Genomic DNA, 24,029 nt, shown 5'->3' with positions numbered 1-24,029 from the left:
TGAGATGGCTGGATGGCATCAGTGACTCGATGGACGTGAGTCTGAGTGAACTCTGGGAGTTGGTGATGGACAGGGAGGCCTGGCGTGCTGCGATTCATGGGGTCGCAAAGAGTCGGGACACAACTGAGTGACTGAACTGAACTGAACTAAGTCTAGCTTACCAATGATTTCTCTCATGAATTGTACCTTTGGTATTGTATCTAAAAAGTTAAAACGGTACACAAGATCATCTAGGTTTTGCCTGTATTGCATGATATCTTCTAAGAATTTCATAGTTTGGTTTTTTATATTTAATCCTATGATACATTTAAAAAAAATATTTATTTGGCTGCACCTGGTCTTAGTTGTGGCATATGAACTCTTGATTGAGGCATGTGGTATCTAGTTCCCCGACTAGGGATTGAACCTGGGCCCCCCTGCATTGGGAGTGCAGTCTTAGGCACTGGACTGCCAAGGAAGACCCCCTATGAAGCAATTTGAGTTAATTTTTGTGAAGTGTAAGGTCTGTGTCTAGATTCACTTTTTTGCATGTGGATGTGCTGTTGTCCCAGCATCATTTATTGAAAAGATTATCTTTGCTCCACTGTATTACCTTTACTCCTCTGTCAAAATTAATTGAATATATGTATGTGGCTGCATTTCTGGACTCTCTGTTCTGTTTTATTGATCTGTTTGTCTATTCTTTTGGCAATATGGTGCTATAATGATTATTGTAGCTTTATAGTAGGTCTTGAAGTTGGGTAGTGTCCTCCAATTTTGTTCTCTGTTGGTATTGTGTTGGTTATTTTGGGTCTTTCTTGCTTCTTCATTTAAACTTTAGACTTATTTTGTCAGTATCCACAAAATAACTTGCCAGAATGTTAATTGAGAATCTGTAGATCAAGTTGGGAAGAACTGACATTTTGACAATATTTAGTCTATCCGTGAGCATACAATATTTCTCCATTTTTAAGTTCTTTGATTTTGTTCATCAGTGTTTTGTCATTTTCTGCATATAGATCTTTTACATATTTTGTTAGATTTACACCTTAGTATTTCATTTTTGGGAGTGCTAATGTAAGTAATATTTTTTAAAAAAATTATTAATTCAGCTATGCTGGTCTTAGTTGTGGCACACAAGATCTTTGATCTTACATTGCGGTGTGTAGGAATCTTTAGCTGTGCCATGGGGCATCACTAGTTCCATGACCAGGCATTGAACCTGGGCTCCCTTTATTGGGAGTGGAGAATCAGCCACTGGACCACCAGGGAAGTCCTTAAATGCTATTGTTTTTAATTTTACATTCCACTTTTCACTGCAGGCATATATGAAAGTGATTGTCTTTTGTATATTAACCTTGTCTCTTACAACCTTATTGGAATTGCTAGTTAGTCCTAGGAGTCTTATTTTGTTGTTTCTTTTTTATTTTCTATATAGACAATCATGTCATTTGGGAACAGACATTTTATTTCTTCCTTTTCAATCTGCATACCTTTTATTTCCTCTTCTTGTCTTATGGCATTATTTAATGCTGTGTTGATATGGAGTGAAGAGAGGGGACATCCTTTACTTGTTCTTGATCTTAGTGGGAAACTTCTAGGCTATTACTCTTAAGTATATTTTTAGCTATAGGGTTTTTGTAGATATTCTTTATCAAGATAAGGAAGTTCCCTCTATTCTTAGCTTACTGAGAGTTCTTATCATGAATGGGTGTTAGTTTTTGTCAAATGCTTTTTCTGTGCGTATTGATTCCTTGAACCTCAGAATGAGAACACCATGTGTGTTGGGGATCCCCTTAAGACTACCCTCTGGGGATTTACTAAAAGACTCAGAGGACTCAGCATATAGTTGTACTCAAGGCTACCATTTATTATAGTGAAAGGATACAAAGCACAATCAGCAAAGGGAAAAGGCATGTGGGGGAAAGTTTGGGAAAAAATTAGAAGCATATAAGCATCTTCTTTCAGTGGAGTCAAACAGAACATGCTTAATACCTCCAGCAACTTTGACAACGGGTGTGAAATGGTGGCTATTAGGAAGATTCATTAGAGACTCAAGGCCTAGGGTCGACTGGTGGTTGTGGACGCACCCTCTGCCTGTCCATGCGTGCATGTTTAGTTGCTTCAGTTATGTCTGACTCTGCAGCCCTATGGACTGTAGCCCACCAGGCTCCTCTTTCCATGGGCAAGTATACTGGAGTGGGTTGCCATGGTCTCTGTCAGGGGATCTTCCCTACCCAGGGATTAAACCTGCATCTCTTATACTGCCTGAATTGGCAGGTGGGTTCTTTACTGCTAGTGCCACCTGGGAAGCTCACCCTCTGCCTAGCCTGTGCCAAAATTCCAGACTTGTAGAAGGGAACTAGGTGTTCCGCATAAACCATATTGCTTATATATAATATAAGCATTTAGTCACAGTGAGTCACTCACTATTTCTGGGATTGATGGGAACCCTCTGGGAATTCAAGCTCCCAGTCAAGGTCCCACTTTTGCAAGCAGGCATTTCTAAGCTCTGCAGTCTGAGGCCTGCTGTGTTAACTCTTTTCTGTGCACTGTTCTCACTTAATGTGATCCTGTAAGGCGGGGAAGAGGCCTTAGGGGCTACTTTGGAAATGAAGGGATATGGATGTGAGAATGAGGGAGATGTGAAGAGGATGGGACTTTGTTACCCCTTTCTTCTTTTCTCTTAAGTAAATTTAGGATCCGATGGAAGGTTTTGTATATAAAAAAGGTGCTGCTGTTAAAATTACATTTGAAAATCACTTCTTTAAACAGTGAGATGAATTTTAAGCCAAATATTGGTAAAATCACATTTGGATTTTAGCAGGATCATTTCTGTTGTTGATGGAAGATATTTTTTTAAGAGATTGTGTTCAAGATAAATTTGAGGTTGGAGATGATCAGTGGCAGGGAGACCAAGACAGAGATAATTAAGAGCCTCGGCTGGAATGGTTATATGAAAAAGGAGGAGGGAGTGGATTAGAGAGACTTTAGGATGTAAAATTGTGTAGAGAGCTTCTCTGGTGGCTCAGACGGTAAAGAGTCTGCCTGCAATGTGAGAAACTTGGGTTTGATCCCTGGGTTGGGAAGATCCTCTGGAGAAGGAAATGGCAACCCACTCCAGTGGATTGCCACTGGAAAATCCCATGGACGGAGGAGCCTGGTGGGCTACAGTCCACAGAGTTGCAAAGAGTCAGACACAACTGAGCGACTAACATACACACAGAAAATTGGGTAGCATTGATGATTGATTGGCTGAGGATCTGGTTGCGGTCTGGGGAAGGGGTTTGGGGATGGAGAAGGAAATTAGCATTATCTTAGGTATTTTACTTAGTTGATTACAGGGAGTGGAAAAGAGCATTTTCCCTGGTTGTGAGGGTCTCAAATCGTCCAACACTACTGGGTATCCAGTAGTGGATACCGACACTATCTACCTGAAGGTAGTAGCATCAGCTCCCACATGTTAAAGGGCCAGTCCCATGAAAATGGTGCCACTTCAGAGGCCAGCTGCAACTGTGCTGCCCTGCTTCCCACCCTCCTGCGTGGCTGAATTCAAGTTCAGGGGGTTGATAATTAGCTAAGTTTGATAATTTTCTAGTAATGGTCAGAGAACTCAGAAACACTTTAACTATGTTTATCAGTTTGTATATAAAGGGTAAATGGAAGGCAAATGGAAGGGATGCACGGGGAAAGGGATGGGGCTTCCATGCTCTCTCTGGATACGTCACTTTCCCTTGAGGTGTTCACCATCCTGGCTGCTCTCCAAATCTTATTGTTCTAGAGTGTTTATAGAGTTTAATCTCCAGCCTTCCTTGCCCTCATAGGTTGGTGGATGGGACTGAAAGTTCCAACTTTCTAAACACTTGGTCTTTCTGGGAACCAGCCCTGTCCTGAGACTATTTTCAGGACCTTCCCTGAGTTCATTAGCATATGTGTGATAGAAAGAGGCTCATTATGAATAATAAAAGATGCTCTATCACTTAGGAAATTCCAAGGATTTTATGAGCTCTGTGCCAGGGACTGTGGACAAACTGCAAGTATGTTTCTTATACCACCCTGGTAAACGTCTCAAATCGCTGGAAACCTCTGCGGAACTCTCAACCTGTGCCTTCAGTTTCAGCATGAACCCAAACCTTGTCCTTGGTCCTATGAGGCCTAGGATCCCAGGAGACCCTTAGTTTGGTTCTCTATTGCAGGCTGTAAGCCCCATGTATTAGTTAGGGTACAATTTAGGCCTCTGTAACAAAGAGACCCCAAAATACACTGCTTGAAAAGCAAGATAGACGTTTATTTTACATAAAAATCCAGGCAGGTGGTCCAGAGCTGGTTTGGCAGCTCAGCATTGTTGGGGAACTTTGCTCTGCTTTGCTCAGCATTCTGTGTGCCTCTCCTTGCCAGGTTGGCTCTTCCAGCTGCAGCCATGGCACTTTCTTTCCAGACAGAGGGAGGGGAGGGAAAGAGAGGAGGGGAATTTGCCCTTTCCCTTTAAGTGCTCCGGAGCAGAGCGCACACATTTCAGCTTACATCCCATTAGTCACGTGGCCATCCTAGCTGCCAGAGAGACCAGGGTATGGAATATTTTACTGGGCTGACTTGTACCCAGCTAAAACCCCTGTTTAGAAAGGGAGAACAGTTATTAGGGGATAGCCCTGCCCTATCCTCAACAGTCACAGTATATTTAAGGATTTTTTTTTCCTTTCTTAGAAAAAGAGGAAAATAATGTTGTGACTTAATTTTTTTCCTAAATTAAGTAATTTTCATATTATTGAAACAAAGGAAACATGTTATTCAATGAAACAAGAGAAACTCTGGCAAAATATCCTTGCAAAATCTTTGCCTAAAAATGTGCCAGCTTGAACCTGGCCCAAATAAGGAATGGAGTTATAACTGGACCTTACCACAGATAATCAGTTTTCTGCTTTGAAACACTCTTCTTGTCTCTCATCTCTTTGTGTTCAACCTAAAGGTAATGGAAAAAGAGAAGGAATCTTGTAAGCAGAGAACTGAATTCAACATGGTAACGTCTGAATGCTGTGTTGTTTTGGATAGGGATTAAGAGGCAACAGAAAACCCTTTGCGACTAGTCTCTAAGTCTCTGCCTTGGTATTAAAGAACCAGATTTAGGCCTAATGCAAAGAAAGGCACCACGTCTGCTGTGGCGAAGGATGCAATGAACCTTGGTGGCATTCAATGGAGTGGAGGTAAAGCTGTCACTGTAGAGGGGGTTAGGCTTCTTAGAGGGCTTCCCTGGTGATTCAGACAGTAAAGAATCCACCTGCAATGTGGGAGACCTGGGTTCAATCCCTGTGTTGGGACGATCTCCTGCAGGAGGGCATGGCAACCCACTCCAGTATTCTTGCCTGGAGAATCCCATGGACAGAGGAGCCTACAGTCCCTGGGGTCACAAAGAGCAGAACATGACTGAGTGACTAAACACACGCACAAAGGCTTCCTAGAAGAGGGGTTGTAGTGATAGGTTCTGAGTTTGGGGTTTATTAAATTGAGTCAATCATTTATATATTTATTGTACAAAATGTGTATGTTTTAAAAATAATTATATATTTATTTGGCTGCTCTGAGTCTTAGTTGTAGCATGTGAGATCTAGTTCCCTAACCAGGGATCCAACCAGACCCCCTGCGTTGGGAACACAGAGTGTGAATCACTGGACCACCGGAGAAGTCCTCAAAATGTGTTTTATATTATGGTTTTCATCAAAATGATTTTTACAACAGCTGCTCAAATATGTACAGTTGTAATTGGTTAAAAGTTTTAAGAAAGAGTATCAAGCACTATGAAATACCTTCATTTCAGAAAGTCTTAAATCTTACATATATATATGTATTTGTTTATAGCCTATTCAGTTCAGCCCCCTGAGAGTATGTCTCCAACTGCTGCTACAGAGGCTTATTCAAAAGCTTTAGCTGTTTGCCATGGACCATTGGACCACTATGACTTTCTGATCAAAGCTCGTGAGCTAAAAGATGATGAACATCAAAGAAGAGTCATACAGTGTCTGCAGAAACTGCATGAGGACCTTAAAGGATACAGGATAGAGGAAGAAGGCCTTTTTTCTAAGGTAAGATTTGTGTCATGTTAAAGATGGAATAGTTAAAAGTGTGAGCATTTTAAAACTAGATTAAATGCAGTTGGGTACACTCATGAAAGAGCTTGAAAATTTCCTTCCAGTTCCTTTAAACCAGCTCTGTTGGATCCCCATTTCTGACCTCTTGATGTTCTATAGCTTTCTTTTACCTTCAAGGGGATTCAAATAGCTTCATACTGAGGTAGTAAAAAGAATACCTAAATACCAGTTACAGTGAAAACTTGTATGCAATTCAAAGCTTCCCCCTCGCTCTAGCTCAGGCCTGGCCTGGGATCAGTAGCAGAGAAGAAGGAGTGACTTGTTCTTTTTTCTCTCCCCTTCTCCTCTCTCTGCTAGCTTGGCTTCCCTAGGGTCAGAATGCAGGGGATAGACGATTAGAGTGAAACAGCAGAGTCTTGAGTGGCCAGTTAAGGGCCATTTGTGTGGTAGATGGCTGACGTGCTAGCTCTCTGTGAGGAGCATTGTGTGCGTTCTTCAGGACTCCCATGAGGACCTCCCCGCTGCGTCACTGTGACCAACCTCCTATGATTCTAAGGAGCAAACATCTCACAGCACGACCCTGTGGTGCGGGCATAGCCTTGCCCTTGCACTTAGCCTTCTTCAGTGGGGTCCTTTCAGGACAGCTCTAGCCAGGTCACCTTTGTGGTGTCTACTGAGACCACCCCCAAGTAACACACCTCCTTTCTCCAAACCCTCCTGCGTGGGCAGCTTCAGTCAGTCTCCTGCCCTTGGACTTCTGCAGATTTAAGAAGCAAACACCAATGTCTGTTCTGTGTGCCCCTGCGCTCCTGGGGACACATACATGTCAGGTTCTTCTGTGAACTCTTTCACACCCTACTTGGGTAGCTGTCTGCAGATTTTCTCAACATAAGTGAGCATCCAGCTGGGGAGAGGATGCCCATTTTGCCTTAATTCTAATCTGTTTGGATGTTTCTCTTGGGGACCCCTTGCACTTGACATGAGGTTGGTTCATCCAGGGAAAATGCCACAGAATTGTTTACCCAGCTAACAATTTTCTACCTTGATTACTTTGGTTGTGAGGCTGTTTTCTGACGACCCCCCTCTTTTTAAGGAATTCCTGCATATATACAGCTAGTGCCTCTCTGCAGTGTATAGGGAGACCTGTTTCTCTTGTCCTCAGCTTTGAGTTTTAGCTGAAATTCTGAAACAACAGGAGAAACTCTCATTCCTTGTCCTGCTATAGAAGCTCTGTTATCAGTGGTGTGATCCTTGAATTATGAGGGATATTATGGTTCAACCCAAGAAACTAGTTTTCCTTTAATCGACTGACCAAACTACTTACCCCCCCTTAACACAAATATCCTTTTATTATCAGGTCTTTATAAGAAAGGTACTGTATAACAATATAACAATAACAATATAACTATAACAATAGTACTTTATTTGTAAGTTCTGCTGGAAGTAATTTTACTTTTTAAAAAGCACTTGAGAATGTAACAAAATGGTTTTATTTTTATGTAAGGAGAAACACTGCATTGTATTAACATGTTTTGGTTAAAAACAATAAAGTATTATTTAGGCTTGAGAAAGAAATGGAGATGTAGAACAAGATTATAAAAGAAAATAGCAACAAAGGGCATCTCCATCACTCAGCCAGGCCTCATAGAGCCTGCACCAGCTTTTGGCACCATCGTCAGGTGGTGCAGTGGTAAAAAATCCACCTGCCAATGCCGAAGATGCAAGGGACATGGGTTCAGTCCCTGGGTTGGGAAGATTCCCTGGAGGAGGAAATGGCAACCCACTCCAATTTTCTTTCCTGGAGAATTCCTTGGATAGAGGAGCCTGGCAGGCAACAGTCCACGGGGTTGCAAAGAGTCAGACATGACTGAGCACCTGAGCACAGTGGCTCTGAAAGCTCTGATGACTTGTAGGAAGCGGTCCCTGTTGATTCTCCAGTGCCTTGCCATTCATAAAGAGTGATCTGTTTACTCTTTGCTCCTTTTCCCCCTTCTCTTTCCCACTCTGTTCATCCTACCAGCTTTTCATTTCTTTTCCTGTATCTGTGGTTTAAATTCCCGAGGAAGAATCTGAGAGGCCACCCAAATCTTTCATCCCTGTTTGGGCAGAAGTTTCACACCAGTTTCCCAGGGGCTGCTAGTCAACACAAAGCCTGGCTCTCTGTATAAGGTGCTACCCAGTGCTCCCGTGAGCAGGGCAGTTTCCCTCAGAAGTGCACTGTGAGGCTGGGCGCCAGGGTGTGTTGGCTAGTCCAGCACAATGGTTATGGGAAATAATGTTGAATTATCCCTTTTGATGGCCAACGTTTTCTCTTTCTCTTGTGTTCTCGAAAGTTTATGGGTGAATCAAGAAGTAGGAAGTTTGGAAAACATAGATTGCTTAAGTACTGCATATTTAATTATAGTTTGCATTACAGGAGGTCTTCCAAATAAATTAACAACTTTGTTATTTGTCCTAGCCAGGAGACAAGATGTTTTAACTACCAGATTTTTGTTATCTGAAAGTTAAAATTTCTCTCATGACTTTTTATCTTATTCCACCTTTGATATATGAATTGGCTATGCTGAATCTGCCTCTAAATAGACAGCTATTTAGCAGTAAATAAATGCAATACTTTACTATCTAGAGGCCCTTGTTTTATTGTGTAATTCTTATGTAAGGAGAAAATTGGACAAGTCAGGTAGTTTCTAATGTGTCTAGTGAAAGCTTATATTTGTTAATCCCAATGCATATGTGAATGAATATTTAGTAGATTGATCAACATCTTTTTTATTTGTCCTGTCATTTCTTAAGCCCACAAAATATTTAGCATTGCAGAAGACCCAAATAGCAAATTTAGTCTGAATAAAACATGTAAAACTTCAGTTTTGAAGATTATAAAGATGCCACAAGACTATTTCTTCTAAAAATACTGACATGCCAATTATCAGAGAAGTGAAAATGTAAACTGTTAGATTTTCCAGCAATAGAACTTTGTTAGTGGTGTAGAATCCCTTTTTTTGTTTTTTTAATAATGTTGTTTATGTCTGTGCTGGATCTTTGTTGCTGTGTGGGCTGTTCTCTCCTTACTGTGAGATGGGGCTCCTCTCTAGTTGCAGTGTGTGGGCTTCTCCTTGTGGTGGCTTCTCTTGTTGCAGAGCACAGGCTCTAGGGCGTGTGGGCTCCAGTAGTTACGGCACGTGGCCTCAGGGCTCAGTAGTTGCAGTTCCTGGGCTCTAGGACACAGGCTCAAGATTCATGGTGTACGGTCTTAGTTTCTCTGCAGCGTGTGGGATCTTTCTGGACCGGGATCAAACCCGTGTCTCCTGCATTGGCAATCTGATTCTTTACCACTCAGCCACCAGGGAAGCCCAGTATGTAGAATTTTTGATTTTCATAAATAGGGTTTACAGTTTCATGGACATTTGATTCTTCCCCCAGCTTTATTGAGATACTATTGACAGATAACATATCTAAGTTTAAATTGTGCAGTGTGATGATTCATACCTGAGTACATTGCTAAATGATTCGATAATAAAATTAGTTAACCCCTATATCCCCTGACATTGGAGAAGGCAGTGGCACCCCACCCCAGTACTTTTGCCTGGAAAATCCCATGGACGGAGGAGCCTGGTAGGCTGCAGTCCATGGGGTCACTAAGAGTTGGACATGACTGAGCAACTTTACTTTCACTTTTCACTTTCATAAATTGGAGAAGGAAATGGCAACCCACACTGGTGTTCTTGCCTGGAGAGTCCCAGGGACGGGGGATCCTGGTGGGCTGCCATCTGTGGGGTCACACAGAGTCGGACACGACTGAAGTGACTTAGCAGCAGCCACAGCGTATCCCCTGACATAATTACTATTTCTCTTTGTGGTGAAAACATTTAAGATCTACTCTTCTGACAACTTTCAAATATTAATATACTACTATATTATTAATAATAGTCACCATGCTGCACATTAGATCTTATAGTTGGGAGGTTGTACCCTTTGACCAATATTTCACCAATTCCCCTGCCCCACAGCTCTTGATAACCACCATCCTATGAGTTAGGCTCTTGTAAAATTATTCCTGTAAGTGAGAACATACAGGATGGTCTTTGTCTGACTGAATTTCAGTTAGCATATGTGCAGATTTGACTTTGTTTTTGGTACAGATGTTTAAATATTCACTCTGGTAGACTTAAATTGTACTCCTAAGAAACGTTCTGTAAAGGTAAGCCATAATGTTAGAATAAAATGCACATTCTTCGCAAAATGCTGGAGTTATTATCAGTGAGGAGAATTGGTGGCAGACTATTAGGCTGCTTTCACCTACCTATGTCGCAAATGTCTTCTCTAGTAAAAATTTGAAAAAGTTATGAGCAGATGACCATGCTATATGAGCAACAAACTAGGAAGAATGAGCATTTATGAACATTTTACTTTTGTTATCAAATAAAACTTACAGCCAGGTTAATCTGACACGTTTAATGTATGCATAATTGTTATTGTGCTGTGAGGTAATTAGGCATAAATGGTAAGTAGTTCATGTAAATCACTATAATTAGTATTACTTTTACACAGCCAAATCAAGCATTTCTAGAGTCATGGAGGGAAAGAATTAAACAGAGTGTGGAGCTGCTCTGAAAATTTCTGTTTCCATTAATCAGGGGTATATAGGCAGCCAGGTTTTTTCCATCTCTGGGGAGGAGACACCATAGCCAAAGAGACCTGGGAACTGGGAAGGGCAGCAGGGGTCAAAATTCCTTTTCCTTTTCTCCTGCTCACCACAGAATAATTTTGTTTTTCCCTAATGAGAAATTATTATTTCAGACTTCCTTTTACAACCTATTATAGTCTTTGATTTGGATAACTCTTCTCACTATCCTAAGAACAATGCATGTAGCAGGTAGAAATGACCTGCGCTGCCTTGAATTCAGCTGGTGTAAGGTCTTGGTGCTTTCTCTGATCTGGCTCCTTGCACCTGGCAGCCGTGAGCTAGATACCTGGAATGCTGTGCTGTGGACTTTTCTCTCGGGAGATGCAGGAGACCCATTGTCTGGCTCCCTTCAGTTATTTATCCAAGACTAGCAAGTTTGCTGGGTTTTCCTCAGTTCCTCCTTCTCTCCTCTAGCTAAGGAGGTGAGCCCTTACTCTCTCCGTTCCTTTTCTTAAAACTGACGTTTCCTATAGGTGAAGTAGGTTGAGCAGTGTGATTTAGGTAAAGCTTCCCTGTTCTCTGGTAATTTAGCCTTTAGAATATAATAAGCAGCATTGACTTTGGAATAGATATCTATCACTACAGCTTTATTAAAGACCAGAAATATTTTTAAATGTATATTTTTTTGTGTATCGAATTTTTTTGAAAGCCAAAGCAAAAGATTATATCCTAACCCAATGACAGCTTTATCTGTAAGGAAGCAAGTTTGGGAGTCAAACTGCATTGTTTTTTGGGAACTTAACACATGCCAAAGACTCATTTATGTCTGAAATTTGAGAAAGAGAATATAATGGGCCTGCTTCCATCTCCAGAATAATTAACAAATGTATTCAATTACATTTTAAATTTTGTCATGGTTCCAGAGGTAAAATTATGCTGTCAGTGTAGATGAGAATGTCTATTTTTGTTTTTTTCTTCCAGTTTTATTGAGATATATTTGATATATAGCACTGTATAACTGAGGTGTAGACCATACTGATTTGACTTACATGCATGTGTGGGTGCTAAATCACTTCAGTCGTGTCAGACTCTTTGCGGCCCTATGGACTGTAGCCTACCAGGCTCCTCTGTCAGTGGGATCCTCCAGACAAGGATACTGGAATGGGTTGCCATTTCCTCCTCCAGGGGATCTTCCCAACCTAGGAATCAAACCTGCATCTCTGTGTCTCCTGCATTGGCAGGTGGGTTCTTTACTGCTAGCACCACCTGACTTACATGCTTGGTGGAATGATTACCATTGAAGTCCAGTGAACATCCATCATCTCATGTAGATACAAAATAAAACAAAGAAAAAAAATTTTGTGTGTGTGATAATAACTCTCAGGATTCACTCTCCAAACAACTTTCACATATAACATGTATCAGTATTAATTATGTTAATCATGTTGTACATTATATCCCTGTTATTTATCTTATAACTAGAAGTTTGTACTTTGGGACTGCCTTCATCCATTTCTCCCCCACACCCCCTCACTAGATGAGAATATCTTTTATAAATTCCTTAGAGTAAATTGAAAGAAAAGGGGAATACCCTAATGTCTTAAGTAGGAATTTTATTGTCATTGTCAGCCAAAACTGACTACTTTGGTTATGGCAGCAGAATTATGTAGGCCATAAAGAGGCATTAGAGCCATGGGATCTATGCTGAGATTTTGGTCAGGTCTTTAGATCAGGGGCTGGTGAACATTTTCTGTAAAGGACCATGTAGGAAATCTTTCAGGTTTTAGGGGCCGTATGATCTCTGTCACAGCTCTTCAGTTCTGCCATTGTAGTCAGAGTAGCCACAGACAATACATAAATAAATGTATTTTGATAAACATTTATTTATAAAAACAGAGGTCAGACTGGATTTAGCCCACAGGCCATAACTTGCTGACCCCTGCAATAGATGGATGACTGCTTCCTGACTGGATTTGAGGGTGGTGGGAGACCAGTAATAGTATTCAAAGTTCTACCAGAAATGTACTTAGTCTAGGTTTCCAGTCTAATTTTCTGTTACTTTCCTGTATATATATCTGCCTCTAGTCAACAGAAATGTTCACTGATCACTTATTATATAGACATACAGACAAGTGGAACAAAATAGAATACATGGAGACCTGATATACCATTGAATTGGCACTGAAAATCAGTGGAAAAAGATGGTCTAGTCAGTAAACAGCGATGACACAATTGATTATCTTTGTGAAAAGTAAAATTAGATATCTACCTTTCTGAACATAAACATAAATTCCACAGAATCAGTGTCCTAAACTTAAAGGGAAACTTTAAAACTTCTTGAATAAAATATAGAGGATTTATTTTTGTGACCGTGGGGAAGGGAAGACCCACTTACACAAGATGTGAAAGCTTAAATTATAAAGGTAAGATGGATACATTTGACCCTACTAAAATTTAAAACTTACAGTCAACAAAAAGCACTCTAGAAAGGTTAAAAGGCAGACCACAGACTGGGAGAAAATATTTGCATCAAAAATAATTGACTTAGGGAGGTGGGAGCGAGGTTCCAAAGAAAGCTGACATATGTATACCTATGGCTTATTTGTGTTGACGTATGGCAAGAAACCAACACAATATTGTAAAGCAATTATCCTCCAATTAAAAATAAAAAAATTGACTGTAGATTGCTATCTAGAATATATAAAGAACTCCTACCAAAAAGAGAAAAAAAAAATCAAGCTGGTAGAAAAATGGTCAAAGAAGAGTCTGTTTTGGGGGGATAAGTAGTAGATGCCACAAAAAGATAAGTAAATCAAAACATATTTTTAAAATGAAATGTTCACTCTGAGGAAGAAGGGCACAAAACGGGGGGCATCAACTGTATCTAATTTTTTTTAAATTTTGGAATAAATATGTCAAAACATAAAGATTTGATAAAGCTGAAAGCTAAGTAACCAGGTGGTCAATATTTTCTCCAGTTTAGACTATTTATAATATTCCATAAGTGTACCTTTAAGTGTAATTGTGAGATATTTCAACAGGTTAGTTGATTTTTAAAAATAATTTTAAGGAAATTATAACTTTCCCTAATAATATAATACTAACTCAGCATTTGCTTCTTATAAATAGACTGAGGAAGGGGTATTATGAGCTCAGAAAATACTCAGCAAAGCATAGGAAATATCTTACTAAAAGGTTTTTGGCTGAGTGAAAACCTCTATTTGGAAATGAGAGAACTATAAAGAAAAAGCACTTCTAACCCATGCTATCATCTCCAGTAGAGATGTGCAGATATTAGGACCTGAACACTGAATGTACATTTCAGGCCAAAGTGCCACAGCCATGTGTAGCTTTCTCAGAAGCTTTCTCATAGTCCCTTCATGGCAATGAAAAGCACCACAGAGCTACCTTCAGTTATCTTTGCCCTGACGAACCACAAAAACTCCCCGTAAGTATTTCTCCCCAAATCACACTGCTACTTGGTCAGGGGTGGCTTGTCAGCAGAGCAGATACAGGTAGCGTTGCCTTTTCTTCCAGTTCCCTCCCATTCAGTTTCCTCTCATTATCCATGCTGTATCAATAATGATATTTATAACAGAATGTGAAGTCAAGTGGGCCTTAGAAAGCATCACTATGAACAAAGCTAGTGGAGGTGATGGAATTCCAGTAGAGCTATTTCAAATCCTGAAAGATGATGCTGTGAAAGTGCTGCACTCAATATGCCAGCAAATTTGGAAAACTCAGCAGTGGCCACAGGACTGGAAAAGGTCAGTTTTCATTCCAATCCCAAAGAAAGGCAATGCCAAAGAATGCTCAAACTACCGCACAATTGCACTCATCTCACATGCTAGTAAAGTAATGCTCAAAATTCTGCAAGCCAGGCTTCAGCAATACGTGAACTGTGAACTTGCTGATGTTCAAGCTGGTTTTAAAAAATGCAGAGGAACCAGAGATCAAATTGCCAACATCCGCTGGATCATGGAAAAAGCAAGAGAGTTCCAGAAAAACATCTATTTCTGCTTTATTGACTATGCCAAAGCCTTTGACTGTGTGGATCACAATAAACTGTGGAAAATTCTCAAAGAGATGGGAATACCAGACCACCTGACCTGCCTCTTGAGAAATCTGTATGTAGGTCAGGAAGCAACAGTTAGAACTGGACATGGAATACCAGACTGGCTCCAGATAGGAAAAGGTGTATGTCAAGGCTGTATATTGTCACCCTGCTTATTTAACTTACATGCAGAGTACATCATGAGAAATGCTGGACTGGAAGAAACACAAGCTGGAGTCAAGATTGCTGGGAGAAATATCGATAACCTCAGATATGCAGATGATACCACCCTTATGGCAGAAAGTGAAGAGGAACTAAAAAGCCTCTTGATGAAAGTGAAAGAGGAGAGTGAAAAAGTTGGCTTAAAGCTCAACATTCAGAAAACGAAGATCATGGCATCCAGTCCCATCACTTCATGGGAAATAGATGGGGAAACAGTGGAAACAGTGTCAGAATTAATTTTGGGGGCTCCAAAAATCACTGCAGATAGTGACTGCAGCCATGAAATTAAAAGATGCTTACTCCTTGGAATAAAAGTTATGACCAACCTACTAGATAGCATATTCAAAAGGAGAGACTTGACTTTGCCGACTAAGATCCATCTAGTCAAGGCTATGGTTTTTCCTGTGGTCATGTATGGATGTGAGAGTTGGACTGTGAAGAAGGCTGAGCACCGAAGAATTGATGCTTTTGAACTGTGGTGTTGGAGAAGACTCTTGAGAGTCCCTTGGATTGCAAGGAGATCCAACCAGTCCATTCTGAAGGAGATCAGCCCTGGGATTTCTTTGGAGGGAATGATGCTGAAGCTGAAACTCCAGTACTTTGGCCACCTCATGCGAAGAGTTGACTCATTGGAAAAGACTCTGATTTGGGGAGGGAGTGGGGGCAGGAGGAGAAGGGGATGACAGAGGATGAGATGGCTGGATGGCATCACGGACTCGATGGACGTGAGTCTGAGTGAACTCCGGGAGTTGGCGATGGACAGGGAGGCCTGGCGTGCTGCAATTCATGGGGTCGCAAAGAGTCGGACAGGACTGAGCGACTGAACTGAACTGAACCTGGTTGGGCCATTCTCCTGCTTAAGGCTTCCCAGTGCCCTCCAGATAAAGTACAAACTCATTAGCGTGTTCTACATAGTTCTTGAGAGCCTGCCTGGTCCCTGCCTCTTACCAGCCTCATCTGTCTTTGTTATCAGCTGTCCCCAGCTGTGACAAGCTACTTAAAGATTGTTAGACCAGAGAGGGACCTCCTCTTGCCTCTGAGTCTTTGTTGAGGCTGCCTGTCTCCCATCTCCCATGGCCTCCCTGGCGACCACACGTTCCTTTAGTACATGCCATGTCATGCTTTCTGGATTGCCTAGATCTGCAGAACTTAGTTCACTGCCTGATACAAAGTAGGTGCTCCATGTTCAATTCATGTCTCTGGAATAAATGAAAAAAAAAAAAAAGGAAGATTTGAATGAATAACAAAGCAATCACTGAAGATTCACAAAATACTTCTCTGCTGACTCTGAAGTCGGTTGCTCATGAGCCTATCCTTATGTCTGTGTCAGAGTATCAGTGTTTTTGTGAGTTTTACATTCACTTGCTTCTCTGTGGACATGTTTGTGTTCTCGTTTCCTCCATAGTGCAAGTTCTTTGAAAATCCAGGAGAAGCCTGGATGGCTATTTGAATCCCTCAAATTCAGAACCTCAACTGGGTTCAGACTGGAATATTTTCCACATCTTTCTTTTGATAAACTCCAGGTCAGTTTGAAAATTATACTTATGTCCTAGATGTCCCTCTGAACAAGTGGTGGGCTTGGAGTAGGTCACACCTAAGCTAGTCCAGAATTTGAATTCAGTTAGGAGTGAGTAAACTGGAAGGATTTGCTGAAGAAATTAGCTCATTTGTCTGACATGTATAGACACTTAGAAATGCTTGTTACTTGAATGCATGCAGCATTAAAAAGTCATTTGCATCTTGCAATTCTGTTGTAATCAGAAATTGAGCCATTTCTTAGGCTAGTTGTTTTAGAGATTTAAACTCACCCCCCCCACCCTCCTCCCGCTAGTTGTTTAGCTACTTAAAGGCTTAATTATACTAGTAAACTGAACAAATTGGTGTACTTTAGGTTACAAGGGTTCTTTTGCAAATCAGCTGAAGGCATTTAAAAAAAGATTTTCATTTAAAGAGAATTTATGGGTGCTAACATATAGTTCAGTTTTTTAGTTTTTAATGGTCTTCTTAGAAACCTGAAGTGATCTACTTTTATCAAACAGTGGTTTATGTTGAGAATGATATAATGCTTCTTTTTAAAAGATGTAATTATCTTCAGCATTCCAGCTGGAATCATTGTTTCTGATTCTGTCATTTTGGGAGATAATAATGGAATGGTGAGGGGTGTGTGGAGAAGCAGGAAAAGTAATATTCCTGCATTTTAAACAAATTGAAAACTCTTTATTTTAAAGCACCACCATTATTATCTTAATTGTCCTAATGGAAATTATGCTTGACTAGCAAGTGGACAGTAACCCAGAAAGGTGGAGGACATGCTATTTTAATTTACAGCTTTGATGAGAATCACCTTGAATTATTTTTAATGCTTGAATTTTAATATTATAAGGGACAAAGGATAAAGTTAGAATGATTAAATAAAAATATTTGGAATGATGGATGACAAATGTTTACTTTGCAGAAGTTAAAGGAATAGTTTTGAAAGCAATTGTCTAAAGTGCAAATATGTAGATGCTTTTGGAATAATTTAAGACTTAGTTCAAAAGTAAAAGTAATACAGTAATTAATCACTTTTACAAATTTTGTGTTTTGTTTTACCCAACTTTTTATTTTGAAAAATTTCAACAGTACCCTTAAAACCACTTAAAATGATCAATATTTTGCTGCATTAGGATTTTTTGCTCTCAGTATTTTCTCTTTAATCATCTGAAAATAAGTTGTAATATTGAAACACTTGACCTCCTTATGTATCTCCTAACAAGGACCTTTCCCTGCATAACTAGATTACTATTGTCACACCAAGAAACTTATTTTTTATTGGAATATAATTGCTTTATAATATTGTGTTAGTTTCTGCTGTATGAGGAGGTGAATAGGCTATATGTATACATACCTTCTCTCCCACTTGGGCCTCCCTTCCCCTCTACCTCCGTTCCCACCCATCTAGGTTCTCACAGAGCACAGAGCTGAACTGCCTATGCTATACAGCAGATTCTCACTCGCTGTCTATTTTATACATGGTAGTGTATATGTTAATCTTAATCTCCCAGTTCATCCCAGCCTCCCTTCCCCTACCTGTGTTCCACATGTCTGTTCGCTACATCTGTGTCTCTATTCCTGCCCTGGAAATAGTTTCACCTATACCATTTTTCTAGATTCCACATACATGCATTAATATACAACATTTATTTTTCTCTTTTTGACTTACTTCACTCTATATGACAGACTCTAGGTCCATCCACATCTCTACAAACAATCCAGTTTCATTCCTTTTTATGGCTGAGTAATTTTCCGCTGTATGTATGTACCATATCTTCTTTTTTAAGAAAATTAATTAATTTTATCTTTGGCTGGGCTGGCTTTCCCTAGTTGCTGGGAATGGGTCCTACTCTCAAGTGGCAGTGCTTGGGCTTCTCACTGTGGTGGCCTCTCTTGCGGAGCATGGGGTCCTGGGCGCTCAGGCTTCTGTAGTTGCAGCTCATGGGCTTAATTGCTCCCTGGCATGTGGGATCTTCCCAGACTGGGGATGGAACCTGTGTCCTTTGCATTGGCAGGCAGATTCTTAACCACTGGGCCACCAAGGAAGTCCCTGTACCATATCCTCTTTAGCCGTTTATCTGTTGCTAGACAGTTGACATTTAGGTTGTTTCCATGTCCTGGCTATTGTAAATAGTGCCGCAGTGAACATTGAGGTACGTGTGTCATTTTGAATTATGCCTGGATTTTCTCAGGGTATAGGCCCAGTAGTGGGATTGCTGGGTCATATGGTAGTTCTGTTTTTAGTTTTGTAAGGAACCTCCATACTATTCTCCACAGTGGCTATATCAATTTACATTCCTACCAACAATGCAAGAGAGTCCCCTTTCCTCAACACCCTCTCCAGTATTTATTGTTTGTAGACTTTTTGATGATGGCTATTCTGACGGGCAGTTAGAATGTGGTACCTCATTGTAGTTTTTTTTTAATACATATATTTGGTTGTGCCGGGTCCTAGTTGCCGCCCTCAGGATCTTTGATCCATCTTCCTTGTGGCATGCGGGATCTTTAGCTGCAACATGTAGGATCTAGTTCTTTGACCAGCAATTGAACCTAGGCCCTCTGCAGTGGGAGGGGAGGCTTAGCCACTGGACCACCAAGGAAGTCCCTCTCATTGTAGTTTTGATTTGAATTTCTCTAATAATGAGCAGTGTTGAGCATGTTTTCATGTATCTGTTGGCCATCTGTATATTTTCTTTGGAGAAATGTCTGTTTATATCTTCCACTATTTTTGATTAGATTGTTTTTTGTATTTTTTTTTTTTGACATTGAGCTCCATGAGTTATTTGTGTATTTTGGAGATTAATCCCTTCTTGCTTCATTTGCAAGTATTTTTTCTTAATGTTGATGTAGTGATATATAAAATAGGGTCACTCAATTTAGCAAATAAAAATAAAGTCCAGATAAACTTGAATTTCAGATAAATAATGGTTTTTTAGTGTATGTATGTCCCATGCAACATTATATGATGTCAGTGTGAAACTCAAATTTAACTGGGCATCCAGTATTTTATCTCATAAAGTAATTAATATGGGCTAAATATGAAACCCATATTTAAATTTCTTCAGTTGTCCCCCAAATGTTCTTTTAAATATGTGTGTGTATGTGAATCCAGTAATCATGTTTTATATTTGACTTTATCTAATAAAATTTTGATAGAATAATTATCAGGTATTTACTTTAAAAATATAAACTCATGTTCAAAAGATTCTTTGTATGAAAGTGGGCTTTCCATGTATATGAAATTAAAACCATAAATTTTTACTTAATTTAGTGGTTTGGAGTGTCATCACCAACATGTATAACAACTAGGACCCCAAACACTTGTGACATTAGCACATTTCCTTGTTGGACGACTGGCAATGCAGTCATATTGTTTAAAAAAATTTTAATAATGTTTATGACAGCTGCTTTTCTTGTTGTCCTCCCTTTTGGTTTAGTATTATTGTATTCTATCACTTATTATAGTAAGTCTCCTAAACTTGAGATGTTCCCTTGAGTCATCACCTGTGAGTTTAGTTGTTTTTTAGGTTCCACACATGAGTTCATATGTTTGTCTTTCTCTGTCTGATTTACTTCTCTTAGCATCATGCCTTCAGTGTCCATCGGTGGTGTCACAAATGTCAGAATTCCTTTCTTTTTTAATGGTTGAATAATTTCCATTATGTGTGTGTGTGTAACACTTCGGTTGTTTCCATTTTTTGGCTATTGTAAATAATGCTGCAATGAACAGGGAGTTGTAGCTCTCTCTTTGAGCTAGTGTTTTCATTTGGATAAGTATCCAGAAGTGGAATTGCTAAATCGTATGGTAGTGCTATTTTTAATTTTTTGAGGAACCTACCTACTGTTTTCCACCGTACCGTGGCTGTACCCGTGTACATTCTAGCAGTGCATGAGGTTCCCCTTCTCTGCATCCTCAGCAGCACTTGTTTCAAGCAGGGGCTCCTCTGGTTGCAGTGGGAGGGCTTCTCACTGCGGTGGCTTCTCTTATTATGGAGCACGATCTCTAAGCACATGGGCTTCAGGAGCTGTGGCTCCCGGGCTCTAGAGCACAGGCTCAGTAGTTGTCATGCATGGACTTAGTTGCTCCGAGGCACGTGGAATCTTCCCAGACAAGGGATCAAATCCATGTCTCCTATGTTGGCAGGTGGATTCTTTACCACTGAGCCACCAGGGAAGCCCTGGAGACCTGCTTTATCTTGCCCTCCTGATTATTTTGACTTAGTGTTCAGCTTGGCTTATATCAGAGTAGCAAACTAGCATCACATCTATGCAGCGTACTGCCCAGAAGACAAGAGCTCTTTCACCTAGAGATGAATAACAGAACTCTCCTTGGTTGAACTTAGTCATAAACTTAGCCCTGAAACCCTCATCTGGTTGTGTAGGGTAGAGCAGGGAGTAGGACCGTTCTCATCTAAAGGACGTGACGGCTGCACAGTTGTATAAGATTGTTGAGAAGAGTCTGAAAGCCCTGAGGAGTACCCCTCCATTTTGTCAACAAATCTATTTCACTGGTTAGTTTACTGTGCCTCTGAACAATTCTCTAGAGCCTTCTTAGCTCCCTTCGAGCTAAACTACGCTTCCCCCATCACTTTCAACAGATGTCTACGTCTTTATAAAGAGAAAACAGAAGGCATTGTGTTGGCCCTCCTTCAGCCTCCTATATGAAGTTGCAATCCCAGAAGTCTGGGTGAATGTGAAGGAATGTGAAAGAAAGTCAGTATCTAGTATGAGTTTTTTCTGTTTTTAGCTATCCTTCCATATTTATTTTTAATTTTATTCCATTAGGTAGGAGTACAGTGATTCTTTGAAATATATTGAGATTTCTTCTATTGCTTAGAATATGAACAGTATTTGAAAATGTGCTCCCTGTTCTTAAATGTATTCTTGATTTGTTTGGTAGAGTTTATATAGATTTGAAATAGCTTAAGTGTACATTAATGTTCAGATCTTTGAGAGGGGTGTGTCAAAGGGTGTGATGTTTCTTCTTTTGTGATCCATAGGTTTGGATAGAGGTGGGTATCAGTACATGAAGTTTGCAGTCTTCAGTGTGAGTGAGTGGGCCTTGTGATTAGACATGCAGAGGTGGGCAGTGGATGGGAACTCCCCTGTGCTGTGCCCTGAATCCAATAGATAAGGAAGCAGCAGGGTGTACGCTTGATGTGGCTTCAGTTCAATTCAGTTCAGTCACTCAGTCGTGTCCAACTCTTTGCGACCCCATGAATTGCAGCACGCCAGGCCTCCCTGTCCATCACCAACTCCCGGAGTTCACTCAGACTCATGTCCATCGAGTCAGTGATGCCATCCAGCCATCTCATCCTCTGTCGTCCCCTTCTCCTCCTGCCCCCAATCCGTCCCAGCATCAGAGTCTTTTCCAATGAATCAACTCTTCTAATGAGGTGGCCAAAGTACTGGAGTTTCAGCTTTAGCACCATTCCTTCCAGAGAAATCCCAGGGCTGATCTCCTTCAGAATGGACTGGTTGGATCTCCTTGCAGTCCAAGGGATTCTGATGTGGCTTACTTATCCAGAGTCATATAGCTAGTAAGTAGCAGAATCACAATTTGTACCAAGATCTTTTCAGTTCAGCTCTCCTACTCTTTCCTTGTGGAGGTAGGTGATAGTTTTCCACTATCTTCCAACATCATCCTTATGCTTACTATCTGCAGAGTCTATAATACAGTATCACTGTATCCCTATCAAAAACCCATTAGAGAAGGTGTCATGATCCTACTTCACAAATTCCCTAAGATATAGTTAATATGACAAATTTTACAGCTGGTCACTTGAGAAACTTACGTTCAGATTTCCAAGTTTTTGTCTAGTGTGAAGTGTGTATATTTTAGAGATTGGGCGTGTATCAGAGTTCTGGTAGGAAACTGTTCACAGCAGTTTCAAATAAAGACTGAATCAAGAAATGACTTAAGAGAGTCATGGGCAGGGCAGTCCTAACAGGAAACCAGGGCATGGAGGAGTGAAGGAGTAGCCTGCAGAGAGCTGGAGCTGTGGCATGAGGACCTCATGGCTCTGGAGGGAAGCCTCTCTGCCAGAGACAGCCTGGAAGCAGGGAGGCAGAGGGAGAGAATGACCAGGCTTTCTCTCCACCCCCTCCCTCCTGTCTCCTACAAGCAGTGCCTCCCAGAGGCTGAACCCAGCTAGCAGCCAGCTAGCAGCCAGCCAGCAAGGTTTCCCCCCTGGGTAGAGAGCAGGTCATCGGAGGCTTGTTGGGGGATGGGAGCATGTGGCGCATCCCAGCACCCAGCACCTAGGACCTAGGCCAGGGTGGCATGCTCTGAGACATAAGAACACGTTACAGGAAATTAAAACATTGAGAAAGGGAATTTAATGGACCTGAAAAATAGGGTAAATTGTGAGAAAATGTAAATTAGAAGCATATAAATGATGTGGGTTCCTGTGTAGTTATTTTGAAGAAACTGTGAACCTAACTCTCCCTGAATTCACTATGATGAATAAAGAACTTAGAAACTTCTTTAGGACCCATTTTACAGCCTTGTAAATAGTTTTACTGTTCTCCATTCAATCCTCTGACTTTCCCATTAAAATATAGATTTTTAATCCTTTGAAATAATTTCAGTAATTTTTGGAAGACTGAAATTTTATTAGGAGAAAATCAGCCTGCCTTTCCAAGTAAAAATACTTGGTGCATATAATACAGTTTAGATGGGTGATATCTAACATTTATCATTAGGAGAGTATCCATTGTGTTTATCAACTTCTTTGGAGTAAAATCTTTCTTTGGAGTAAAATCTGCATCTTAAATAGTATTTATGCTATACTAGATATCTGTGATTTCACATGTTTGAGAATCTTTTCCTTTGGTACTCTATAACCATCTGGTAGGTACCTCTTTATCATCTTCTAAATGTTGCCTTAAATATAATATAAATTATATATGTAATATATAATGTACTATGATGGTGGTGGTGGTGGTGGTTTAGTTGCTAAGTCGTGTCTGACTCTTGCAACCCCATGGACTATAGCCTGCCAGGCTACTCTGTTCATGGGATTCTCCAGGCAAGAATACTAGAGTGGGTTGCCATTTCCTTCTCCAATAATGCAGTATAATATTTGCCAAACTGCTTTTTCAAAAATACATTAAGTTTGGGTAAAACAGAAGAGAGGCCCAAGTGAGATATATATGTGTATATATATATACACACACATATATTTGTATTAACACATATATGCATATATATGTGGGGTTTTTTAGCAGCATTGAATTCTTGCCATGTCATCCTCCCCCCCTCCCCATCTTTGTTAAATTTTTGCCTTGAATTTCACTGATTAAGCACATGTTGATTATATTCTGACTAGACCCTGGACAATTTCTGCAAATTATGTTCAGTCCAGTTCAGTTCAGTTGCTCAGTCCTGTCCAACTCTTTGCGATGCCATGGACTGCAGCATGCCAGGCTTCGCTGTTCATCACTAACTCCCGAAGCTTGCTCAAACTCAGCGTCCATCAAGTCGTTGATGCCATCCAACCATTTTATCCTCTGACATCCCCTTCTTCTCCTG

General features: G+C 40.5%; 1 protein-coding gene across 3 annotated transcripts in view; it reads left to right on the top strand.

Moving 5' to 3' along the window:
• AFG1L (AFG1 like ATPase) overlaps positions 1-24,029 on the top strand; it is a 198,457-nt gene that overhangs the window by 19,438 nt on the left and 154,990 nt on the right. For all 3 annotated transcript variants that reach the window (XR_009601520.1, XM_015097361.4, XM_060419217.1), the window contains exon 2: positions 5,833-6,056. Coding sequence is in view for 2 of the 3 variants with exons in the window: in XM_015097361.4 (XP_014952847.3) it covers positions 5,833-6,056 (224 nt within the window). In the remaining variant the exon portion in view is untranslated. The remainder of the gene's footprint in view (positions 1-5,832; positions 6,057-24,029) is intronic.

This window comes from Ovis aries, chromosome 8 (genome assembly GCF_016772045.2).
Source record: "Ovis aries strain OAR_USU_Benz2616 breed Rambouillet chromosome 8, ARS-UI_Ramb_v3.0, whole genome shotgun sequence".
NCBI classification, from domain to species: domain Eukaryota; kingdom Metazoa; phylum Chordata; class Mammalia; order Artiodactyla; family Bovidae; genus Ovis; species Ovis aries.
Note: the sequence above shows the minus strand (reverse complement) of the source record. Positions and strands in the feature narration are given on the sequence as shown.